Here is a 12,761-nt window from a genome sequence, read left to right as displayed (position 1 = left end):
TTTCCCAATTACCTTCCCGCCTTGTGCGACCTTCTCTCCACCATGGTCCTGAGGCACACCCACTCTCTTCCCTCAGTCCATGTCGCTCCAACCTGGGTATAATACCCATTCACACTCTTCCTTTCTGACACCTGCATTCCACTTGCAACCTGCATCACAACTCATTCATTCACACTGGTTTATAAACATTTCACTCAAAGGACGTACCTGCAATTAATTACTCCAAAGTCAAGGAAGAAGTCAACCTCACCAGATACACTGCTCCTACATAGATTTAGGTATCTGAATTCGCATATTTCTCAATGGGATTAAACTTAATTTGGAAGATCCACTTTATTGCAGCAAGTTGACCTTTTAACGAGATTACTTTGCGACTTGTGGATTTCAGAAGGTCGATTTCAGTTTTGAAGTTGGAGAACTTAATTGCAAATAGTTTAACTCACACTCAGGCCTCTGAGTGTTGGACTCCTGCACAATAATGTTTGTGTTCGTCTCTCTTCTCACTCCTCTGGGTCAAGGTTATACTGTCTCCAGGGTTAGATTGAAAGTCAAAATGACAAAATTAAAACTGAAATATTACTAAAATGACAAGGAACATTGATAGTTTATTTTTATTTATTCTTACAATGGAGGCAGGCATTATTGCTAGGCAAACAATTACCCTCACGAATCCTTCTTGAACTGCCACAGTCCATGGTATTAGTACATCCTCAATGCAATAGAGTCATACAGAATGGAAACAGACCCTTCAGTCCATACCAACCAGGTTTCACAAACTAAACTAGTCCCATTTGCCAATATTTGGCCCATATCCCTCTAAACCTTTCCCATTGATGTACCAGTCCAAATGTTTTTTAAAAGTTGTAACTGTACTTGACTTGACCACTTCCTCTGGTAGTTCATTTCATATATAAACCAGCCTCTGTGTGAAAAAGTTCCCCTCAGGTCCTTTCTAAATCTTTACTCTCTCATGTAAAATGTTGCCCTCTAGTTTTAAACTCCACTACTCTAGGGAAAAGGAGTAGAGTTTTTATGCCCTCTGTGATTTTATAAACTTATAAGATCATGCCTCAACCTCGTACGTTCCAGGAGCATACGTTCCAACCTATCCAACCTTTTCTTTTAACTCAAACTATCCAGTTCTCATAACATCCTTGTAGATCTTTTATGCACCTTTACCCATTTAATAACATCCTTCATATAGCAGGGCAACCACAATTGTACACAGTATTGCAAAAGTGGTCTCGCCAACATCCTCTATAGCCGTAACATGACGTTCCATCTCCTGTTCTCAATGCACTGACACAGGCAATAGTGTCAAATACCTTCTTCACCACCCTATCTGCCTGTGATACTTTGAAGGAACTATGAACCTGAACCCCTAGTTCTCTCTGACAACACTCCCCAGGGCCCTAGCATTAACCGTGTAATTCCTGTCCTTGTTTGTCTTATCAAAATGCAACATCTCGCATTTATCTAAATTAAACTCCATCTGCCACTCCTCGGCACATTGGCCCTGATGAACAAGATTCCATTGTACTCTTAGATAACCTTCTTCACTGTCCACCATACCACCAATTTTGGTCTTATCCACAAAATTACTAACCAGGTTTCTTATATGCTCACCCAAATCGCTTATATAAATGACAAACAACACTGGACCCAGCATCAAACCCTGAAAAACATTGCTGGTCACAGGCCTTCAGTCCATGAAAGGATTTTCATCCAGTAAACAGTAAAAAAAAAACAGTGATTTGATGAAAATTAGGATGTGTGTGGCTTGGAGGAGAATTTTCAAGTTTTGTAATTGCAACATGCAATACTCCCTTTTTAACACAGGTATTTCAATGATACATATGATGGAAAATTAAAAACTAATCATGTCAAGCTTATTATTTTAGAGAATAATGTTAACCAAATGCTCAAACATTAAACACAAACCTGTTCCAATTGATTGTGCCACGTCAAAAGTAAATTTTCAAGTTGTAAAATCATTTCTGGATTTGATGTTGCAGCTTTCACTTGCTCGAATGAACGCAGTTGAGTAAGATCAAGCGTCTCACTTTTGAGCACAACAGCTTTTTCAAGACTTGTTTTTGTAGCTTAATAAAATACAAAATAATTGAGAACAGAAAGGTCATTCAACTTGCTTCCACTCCTTAAGGTAATGATTCTGATATTGAAAACATTCCCCATATCTCTCCTTTGATTGTTTTGCCAACAGCCCTTATTCTATTTCTTCTGGTTAACATTTCTATAGCTTGTAAAACAGTTTATCCTTATTTTCTCCACTAAAGTTGTTCAAAATTTTAAACGTTGTTTTGTAAATCTCTGTCATTGGAAAATCTCCTTTACATCTAACGTACGATTGACAAGACACTGAAGAAACAAAGAAGGTAGTGCAGGAATAAAAAAGAATTGGTCCATGTGATCTGTCTGTTATACACCAGAGGTTAAAGGAGTGATTTAACAGCATTCATTGCTTAAGGTGCTGGCACAGTATGATCCCAAACAAGATGCAGTGCTGACATGCAATGCCTCCCCCTACTGTATCGGAGTAGTGCTGTCTCACCAGTGGCTCAGCGGAGAAAAATGCTGGATAGCGTATGCTTCCCAGACCTTCACTGATGCTGAACCAAGACTACCCAACCAGTCCACACCGACTCTCTGAAGAGTGACCTATCCAGACCCATTTCCTTCTGACTAATGCACCTAACACTACAGGCAATTTAGAATGGCCAATTCACCTGACCTGCACATCTTTGGACTGTGGGTGGAAACCCATGCAGACACGGGGAGAATGTAAAAACTCCACACAGATAGTCACTCAAGGTTGGAATCGAAACTGGGACCCTGGTGTTGTGAAGCAGCAGTGCTAACCACTGAGCCACCGTGCTGTCCCCAAATACATTCACATAGAGAAGGAAGGTTTGGCAGTCACCTTTAGTGTCATAAAGTTCACCAACACCTTTATGACTGTAGATTTGTAATAATAATAGATCACAAACCCTTGCTAGGTCTAGTTCAAGAAAACAGGGCAGTGTTTTCAACTTCATATTGAATTAAGTGGTGGGCTTTTATTCTGAGTGTATACAATTACAAGTTTGAACACTGTCTGGGAGGCAAAGTGGCAAATGTCGATGCCTTGAGCCATCTCTCACTGGCAGATATTTCACAGGTGGTGCCACCACTGGAAAAGTTCATTCTGGCTTTAAGCTTCAGGAATGCCAATGCTAGACACAAGACTCATCTAAGAGATGAGGTAGTTTACTTCAGGGGTCAAAGTTTGGAATGGGTAAAGAGCATGGACAATGTAAGGTGAGGTCCTGTGACGTAAAAAGTGCAGGAAAGTGAGGCGATCCTGAACAAGCATGTGAAAAACATGAAAGATGCAACGTTTGCAAATTGGTCAGGAGCAAAATATAGCTGGCCCCTCTGGACATCAGGCAAGGCTGTCAGAAGCTGTGAGTTCTCCCCCTTAACCTAGTGTTAAAGAAGCCTCTGAGGATGAGATGGACAAAGCAGATGTTGCAGCCTCGATGCCATTACCTCCTGAAGAACACAATACAGTTCAGCCAAGATGCTCTGGGTACAAGAGGTGGGCTACAGCTCATACACGTTGCCAGTATCCCAGGCAGAATTGGAGGAACTGGACCCTGATACAAAAGCACCCCAGAAGTAGCTACAGGAAAAACAATGGTCATATGTCCCAAGATTTAAAGGGGAAGGGATGTCATGGTTGGAACAACGTAGACCCAGTTGTATCTCATAGAATGAGTTTCCTGACTGGGGACATTGACCTGATCCAATCAGGGAATCCTGGCTGACAGATATAAACAGGAGTGTCAGAGGTTCTGCTCACTTTAGGAGCAATCTCTGTGCCAGCTGGGTCAGTGTCATGTACTATATGGTGACTTGGTGATGGGATAGCAGCCTTTATGGTGTTATTTCCAGTATCAGCATCACTGTTACAAAGGCTGTGCCAGTCTCATGCAGACAAGAGTAATGTACTATGAAGAAGACACACAGATCAACTCTTAATAACACATATGCTATAGACAACATTAATTGAAGATCCACAAATAATGGTGCTAAATAGATACCTGGCTATCCCTGAGGACGGAAAAGTAACTGCAGAATCTGAGGGAGACAATACCTTCATGGAGAGTACCATGATAATGCGTGAACTTCCGAACATTCAGTAGAGTCAGGAAAAGACAGTGACAGGTGATGTTCCTAGTACACCAAAGCTAGGGATTAAAGGCAATGAGAAAAATAAACAGGTGCCTGAGGTGTGCCAACGATCACAGAGGAATCAGTGTCCTCCAGAGAGTCTTACCTACTGGATGCTGTATATAGGATTGCAAATATTTTGAGTGTTTTCATTACAGGAACTTATGATGTACAGGAGCAGGGATTGTGTATTGTATCAATATGGTGGCCTGTCATTTCAAGTGTCTAACCAAGTGACTTAATTATGACATCATCAATCATTCTGGGTTGGAAACACTTTAGTCTATAATAAAGTTCCTGCTGTTTAACATTTTGGCCTCCTAGTTTTTCTTGGAACTTGTGGATAGCACAGTGGCACAGTGGTCAGCACTGCTGCCTCACAGCGCCGGAGACCCGGGTTCAATTCCTGCCTTAGGCGACTGACTGTGTGGAGTTTGTGTCTGTGTGGTTTCCTCCCACAGTCCAAAGATTTGCAGGCTAGGTGAATTGGCCATGCTAAATTGCCCATAGTGTTAGGTTAGGGGTATGGGTGGGTTGCGCTTTGGTGGGGCGGTGTGGACTTGTTGGGCCGAAGGGCCTGTTTCCACACTGTAAATAATCTAATCTTAACACTACCCATTTTAAATTCCTCCATTCAGAAACAGATCGACACTCAAAGACAGGCAAGACATGCTCATTAAAAGGTGGAAAAAGGAAAAAATAGGGGGAAAGAAACATTGTTTCACATCACCAGTCTGAATTACAGGATTTGCTGAGTTGTTTTCTTATTCTTCCCTTAGATACTTCTTCATTCTTTGTCAATGAGACAATTTTGTTTGTGTACAATTGCTGTCCTTCATTTGCTTGTTGAGAATTTGTCCTAACACTGTCCTTGAAGGTGTTTTAATTCTTCATTCACTGAGTGATTTGCAGAGAAAAGTGAGTGGCTTTTTTGGAGACTTTCTGATCTCACAGGACAGAAATATAAGCATTTTTTGTGCTTTTGTGTTGCAAGCTGAATATTTCTCTGTTTTTCTGACCCCACACAAGCCTTGGTTATTTGGCAGGAGCCAATCAAACTGTTGTTGTTATGCAATTGTCCCCTGGTCCTGGGCCCATTGGCTCGTTGATGTTTGCTTTTGCTCTTTGTCCCAGGGTAGACAACATTACACACAACACTCAATGTGAGGGCCCTTGTGATGCTGTGATAATGTCCCTACTTCTGAACGAGGAGGTCTGAGTTCAAGTCCCACCTGCTTACAAACAAACTAATGGAACACCCATGGGATCTTAGCAGATGCAATAATGCAAAGACTTCAGCAAACAGCTCTGCCAACCATCCAACCCAAACTCTGGGTCCGGTACGTGGATGACACCTTTGTCATCACTAAACGAAACAAGTTAGAGGAAACCTTCAAGACCATCAATAATACCCTTACTGGTATAAAATTCACTCAAGAGGAGAAAAACAACAACAAACTGTCATTCCTAGATGTCACAGTAGAACGAACAGCCAATGGGGAACTTCAAACCAGCGTCTACAGAAAAGCAACACATACAGACCAAATATTGAACTACAGAAGCAATCATCCCAACACCCACAAACGAAGCTGTATCAGAACATTATTTCAATGAGCTAACACACATTGCAGCACAGAGGAACTACACAGAGCAGAGGAAAATCACCAATTCCGTGTATTCGAAAAGAATGGGTACCCAATGAACACAGTCCACTGATTTCTCAACAACAAACCCAAACAAGCAGATAAAACACGTCTAGAAACCCTAGCCACTCTCCCCTACATCAAAAACATCTCCAAAATGACTGCCAGACTACTCAGACCCCATGGCATCAGGTAGCCCACAAACCCACCAATGCACTAAAACAGCAGCTAATGAACTTGAAAGATCCTATACAGACAATGAGCAAAACTAACGTCATTTACAAAATACGTGTAAGGACTGTAACAAACATTACACTGGACAAACAGGCAGAAAACTGACCACCAGGATACATGAACACCAACTGACCACAAAAATACATGACCCTCGCTCACTAGTATCCTCACATACAGATGAGGAAGGACACCACTTCAACTGGGACATCCATCCTAGGACAAGCCAAACAAAGACACACATGAGAATTCCTAGAGGTATGGCATTCCAACCGGAACTCTACCAACAAACACATCAACTTAGACCCCATGTACCACCATCTGAGAAAAGGAACAGGAAGTGACTTCACCACAGGAAATGACATCACCAACCCAAAGAAACCCAAACATATAAATAGAAAGCAGGAATTTTCAGCATTGCTTCACCTGAGGCCCACTGAAGATGTCACCTAGTAGGGTAATGAAACAACTGGAAATGAACCTTCCAGTTAAGCAAGCAAACCTACATCCAAAATATAACATCCTTTTACAACATAAAGCATCTACAAGATAAGGCACCTTTATTTGACATATGCAGGCCTCAGTTGATTCAAATACTGATGCAAGCACATCGCAGATACAAAACCACGTGTCAGAGAGGTACGACAGACTTCTGGTCATTCAAGCCTTTAAAATCATCCATCAGTCAGCAGCTGCTGGGCATATAGTGTGATTAGATAACAGAGCTTCCAGAGGATCCATCCAGATCATGGGCTCTGTGATCCTGTGCTCTTCAGAATAAGTTGTTCGTCATTCAGAATCTGGCAACTGACATGGAGAACCAAATTTAGCAGCTCACTTGTGATATAGTGGGAATCACATCCAGGTCCTGGGCTCCAGTCAGGAAAGCCAAATGGACCTGATAGTAGCAGATGAATAGATGCAGTCACCTTTCGGGACACCTTTCTGAGGCAGTCTTTCCTCCATCACTCTGTTATTGATAGAAATGTTTCTTCAAGCTGTAATGAGAGCTGAGCCTCATCCCATTGTGCAGCAATTCCCATCACCTCACTGCCTTCAGTGACCAGAGGACAACAACTGAAGACATATCACACAGAAGAGCATAAGAAGCAAGCTACTGTGTCTACAACTGTCACAAACCTCACATTATCTGGGGATCTCTCCAGCACAGCCTCCCACCTCAGAGTCCCCAACTTCCTACAGTGGCTTCTACCTTCTTCTTAAAATCCATGAACAGGACTGGCTGCACAGACTCATTGTTTCTGCTTGTTCCTATTCTATGCAAGTTATTTCTTGATTTTTTTTCCCTCATGTCTAGTTCTTTCCCACCTATTTCTGCAATTCTTCTGAAGCTTTCCATCAGTTGCAAAATTTCCAGTTTGCAGGCATCAGCCATCTTCTCTTCACCACAGAGGTGCTATCCCTCTGCATGTCCACCACCCATCAGGTTGGTCAGAGGGCTCCCCATTTCCTATGGAGAGGGCTGAAATGTACCCATTCACCACCACCCCTCACTGCCTAGCCTCGTTCCTCCACACCTCCACAACTTCTCCTTTAATTCAGCTCAATTTCCTCAGATCAAAGGTATAGCCATGAATATCTGCATGAGCCCCAGTTATGCCTGTCTCTAGGATGGTTTGTGGGACATTGCCATTCCAATCCCACTTATGCCTGTCTCTAGGATGGTTTGTGGGACATTGCCATTCCAATCCCATTCCAATCCCTGTTTATAACTCTTTCTCTGGTACATCAATTACATAATTGGTGTTGCTTCCTTCTTTCATTGCAATTGGAAAAAATTATCAATATTGCTTCTAGTTTCCACCCTGCTCTCACTTTCAGCTGGTCCATCTCTGACTCTTCTCTTCCTTGCCTTGACATCTCTCCTTCCATTTGTGAATAAGCTGATCACCAGTATTCATTACAAACACACGGACTCCCACGGTAATCTGGACTATACATTCTCATAACCCGCTTTTCTTTAAGGACTGCACTCCATTCTCCCAGCTTCTCAATCTCCCTTGCATCTGTTCTGATGATGCCACTTTCCACCGGGGGGAGGGGAGGTAGACTCAGAAATGCCCACTTTTATCCCCAACCAAGCATTCCCCACCAGTGTGGGTGACAGAGCCCTTACCCTTGTCCTGTCCATTTCACACTCATTTTCCGTCACTCTTCTCTTCCCTCTCACAACAGTGCTAGGGTCCACCTCACTAGAATCCTTACCCAAAGGATCGTAAAATGCCATTTCCACCACCTCCAGTGGGATCCTTCTACCAGAAACATTTTTTTTGCCCTCCCTTGTCGGCATTCCACTAGAGCTGTTCCTTTCAAGACACCCGAGTCCACTCCTTCACCCTCAACACTTCCAACACTTCCATGGCATCTTTCCATGCAATCGCGAAAGGTGCAACCCTTGCCCATTTATCTCCTCCTTGCTTCCCCACTGTAAGGATTCTATATTCCAACTCAGAATGGTGATTGGCTAGGAGGGTGACTTGCAGATGGTTCCCATGCCTTTGTTCTTCTTGACAGAATTGGCCATAGGTTTGGAGCATGATGTCTAAAGATTTTTGGTGAACTTGGTGAAGTAGATACTACATGCTACAGCTACTGAGCATCTGTGGTGGAGGGAGTCGATGCTTGGGGATGTGACGCCAATGAGGCAGACTGTTTTTACCTGGATAGTGTCAAGCTTCTTGCATGTTGTTGGAGCTGCACTCATCCAGGCAAGTGGGCTGTATTCCATCACACTCCTGACATGCCTTGAAGATGGTAAACAGACTTCGGGGAGTTAGGAGGTGAGTTACTCGCTGTAGTACTCTGAGTCTCTAACTTGTTCTTATGGTTACTGTGTTAATGTGCTGAGTCTAGTTGGGTTTCTGGCCAATGGCAACACCAAGGATGTTGGTAGTGGGGGATTCAGTGATGGTAACACCAATGAATGTCAAGGGGAGGTAGTTCACAGTGTCTCTTATTGGAGATGCTTATTGCCTGGCATCTATGTGGCACAAATGTTACCTGCCACTTGTCAGCCTAAGCCTGGATATTATCCAGATCTTGTTGTGTTTGAACCTAGACTGTTTCAGTATCAGAGGAACCATAAATGGTGCCGAATATTGTGCAATCATCGGTGAATATCCCCACTTCATATCTTATGATGAAGAGAAAGTCATTGATGAAACAGCTGAAGATGGTTGGGATGAGGTGACTATGCTGAGGAACTCCTGCAGAGATGAGCTGACTGGCGTTCAATAATCACAGCCATCTTCCCATGTGACAGGTATGATTCCAATCAGCAAAGTTAATAAATGAAATTCCAAATATGTTGAAACATTTCTGGATTTTGTGGTGGGAAATAAAATGGGCCAACTGGACAAACTGCCTGTGGAGAATGACGAGTAAAAGTGATCATTCTATCAAGAAGTCTTGATCTGTAATACAGCATTGTAAGGAAAAATCTGAAGTAAACATCTAAACTAGGAGAAGTTTAATTTTAATGAGATGTAAAGGGACATTATTTGGGTAACATGTAACCAGCAACTGCCAGGAAAAACTGTACTAGAACAATGGATGGCCCTCAAGGTAACGGCACTTCAGATATAGACTGGAAACATTCCAACAAAGCGGAAAAAGTATGGGAAGCAAAGTCAAGACTCCATGGTTGATGAGGGACATCAAAAACATGATGCAGCAAACGTTTTAGGAAATTATTTAAAGCAAGTTAGGATTATCAGGATTGATGAGGAGAGCAAAGAGGAAAATGAGATTGGCATTGGCAGAAAGTATGAGAATAGCGAATCAGTCAACTTGGTAGAAATTCAAAAATCTGTGGCAATAGAGTCATAGAGATGTACAGCATAATACTGCAAAGCTCAGATATGATCTGCTGGTTCTAGAATGGCTTAGCTCTAACACTTACTGCTTATGTTGCCTGGCATATAAGTAGTCCTGTTTTGTAGCTTCACCTGATTAATAAAGCATATTTAGGTATACCTCTTGCTGCTCATGGCATACCCCTCTGCATTCTTCATGAGACCAGGATGGATCCCTCAACTTGATGGCAATGTTAGAATGGGGGGTATGATTGATCGTGAGGTTGCAGATCGGAGATTGGAATATAATCTGCTGTTGCTGATGACCCACAGCATGGATATCCATTCTTGAGGCGCTAGACCTGTTCAAAATCTATCCCATTTACCATAATTATATGCAATACAACCAGACATGAGGCAGTCTCAATGTAATGACTGGACTTTATCTTTATAAGCATGGCGTGGTGGTCATTGTTAACAATATTCATTTGCAGCAAGCAGGCTGTTGAAGCCTCTTGTTGCTTCCTTTACCACCTGTTTCAGCTTAGTCTAGAAGTATGTCCTGACCTTTCTAGCAGTTAATATAACTTAGTGGCTTGCTAGGCCAATTCAGAAGGTAGTGATGAGTCAATAACATTGTTGGTAGTCTGGAATTATACCTAAACCAGGTGAGACCAGTTAACAATAGCAACATTTCCTTCTTTCTGTAATGGATGGATTTTTATGGCAATCGATTCTTGTTCATCATTAGACTTTTAATTCTAGATAATGTATTGAATTCAAATTCCACCAGCTGCCATTTGAAACTCGGTCCTTGGAACATTATCTAAGCCTCTGGATTACAAGTGCAGCAATAATATCACAGTGCCATCATGTCCTCCTACTTTGTAAATCATAATCAGGTAATAGGGAAGCACAGGGAGATAGTGGCATGTGGTGATGTGACTGAACAAATAATCCAGAAAACCAGCTTAATGTTCTAAGAACATGGGATTGAATTCCATCACTGCTGATGAAATTCACTATAAAACCTGGAATAAAAAAAAGCTGCCCTAATGGTGTTCATGTCACAACTGCTGATTGCCATAAAGATCCATCTGGTTCACTAATATCCTTTAGAGAAGAAAAGCTGACTTTTAATTGCCTGGACAATTAGGGCTCAGTGATTATGACTGTGCCTGGGACCTGTGATCAATTCCAGCTTTGGGCGACAGAGTGGAGTTTGCAGTCTTCCCGTGTCTGTGTGGGCTTCCTCCGGGTGCTCCGGTTTCCTCCCACAATCCAAAGATGTGCAGGTTAGGTGAGTGAGCTGTTAAACTTGCCCATAGTGTTCAGGGATATGTGGCTTAGGTGCATTAGTTAGGGTAAATGTAGAGTAGTAGAAGAATGGGTCTGGGTGGGTTACTCTTCAGAGGGTCAGTATGGATTTGTAGGGCCAAATGGCCTGTTTCCACACTGTAAAGATTCTATGATTCTAAGGAATGAACAATAAGCACTTGCCTAGCCAGCAATGCTCATATCTCGTGAATGGATAATTGTAACAGGGCATGAATTGGATATGTAGGAAAAAATGTTTCCCTGGATGGAGGGATCAATTGCAGGGGGCATATGTGTAAGGTAAAGGGCAGAAGGTTTAGCAGAGAAGTGAGGAAAATCTTTTTCACCCAGAGGTTCGTGGGAATCCGGAACTCACCATCTGTAAGGGTGGTCGAGGGAGAAAGCCTCAGAACATTTAGGAAGTACATTTAGGATGTGTGTTTGCGATGCCTAAGTGCTGGAAAATGGGATTTGAATAGTTAGGTGATTAGTTTCAACCCAGGTGGATGCGAAAGACTGTAAGGCCTTTTTCTATGTTGTAGATCTCTATGACTGTATAATTTTATTAAATAACGGGGTCCTAAAAGGCACAAAGAATGTGTTAAATGTTTTGGGATAAAAGGCTAGAGTATAACATGTAATATGTACTGTTAAATGCATTTATCTAGGAATAGCATGATGACAAAAAAATGGATAATGTGGAAGCAATGGATGGAGTGAAAATTGACAAGGCAGATCAAATAATAAATAAATCTTGAATTTCAAATTAGTCTCAGCCACGGTGACCCCTGAAATAATCACTGATTTTTTGACAATCTACTTTGTTCAGCAATACCTTCTCACTAAGGAAATCTACTGTTCTTTACTCAGTCTGGCTTACTACAAGCAATGCCAGACTCCACTGCTCTCCGAAGGGCAATGAGTGCTGCAGAAGTTGGGTAAATTGTCTTGCATGCAATGCCCATTTAAGAGTTAAAACAAACAGACAAATGATTGATGGAATTTAATGCTGAGATTTAATGACACAGTTGTAAAGAGCATTTCACTGACAGAGACATCTGAGCTACATGTGCGTAGATCTTTGAAGATGACAGGAGAGACAGATACATGGAAACTTGGGCTTCACAAATAGAGGTACCAACAGGAAAGGTATACTAAATCTTTATAAAATCTCTTTAGGCCATATATTGCTGTAGGTATGGATTTTACAAATTTACGGATCAACAAAAGAGCATAGCTGTCATTTATTAAATGCCTCCACGGATCGGAAATTCTACAAATTTAGGTCAGGGAAGCTAGCATTGTTCTCTTAAACAAAGGAGATTCATGGGAAATTTGGTAGAGGTACAAAATGTGATGACAGTTTGTTAAGGTAGACAGTGAAACATTTTGCTATGAGCTGGTGGTTCAAAAATATGAGAACACAGATTTTGTGGAAATGTGTTGCATAAGTTAACAGTTCTGAAAGGGTTAATGTTGTAAACTACATTAAGATCGACCCAATTTGGTGATAACATAAGAA

The 12,761-nt window shown here is 41.9% G+C and overlaps 1 protein-coding gene across 1 annotated transcript in view; it reads right to left on the bottom strand.

Moving 5' to 3' along the window:
• LOC140453953 (dynein axonemal heavy chain 8-like) overlaps positions 1 to 12,761 on the bottom strand; it is a 1,210,036-nt gene that overhangs the window by 1,102,128 nt on the left and 95,147 nt on the right. Inside the window, exon 8 of the mRNA XM_072548830.1 lies at positions 1,942 to 2,102. Coding sequence (XP_072404931.1) covers positions 1,942 to 2,102 — 161 coding nt within the window. The remainder of the gene's footprint in view (positions 1 to 1,941; positions 2,103 to 12,761) is intronic.

Source organism: Chiloscyllium punctatum, chromosome 3 (genome assembly GCF_047496795.1).
Source record: "Chiloscyllium punctatum isolate Juve2018m chromosome 3, sChiPun1.3, whole genome shotgun sequence".
Lineage (NCBI taxonomy): Eukaryota > Metazoa > Chordata > Chondrichthyes > Orectolobiformes > Hemiscylliidae > Chiloscyllium > Chiloscyllium punctatum.
Note: the sequence above shows the minus strand (reverse complement) of the source record. Positions and strands in the feature narration are given on the sequence as shown.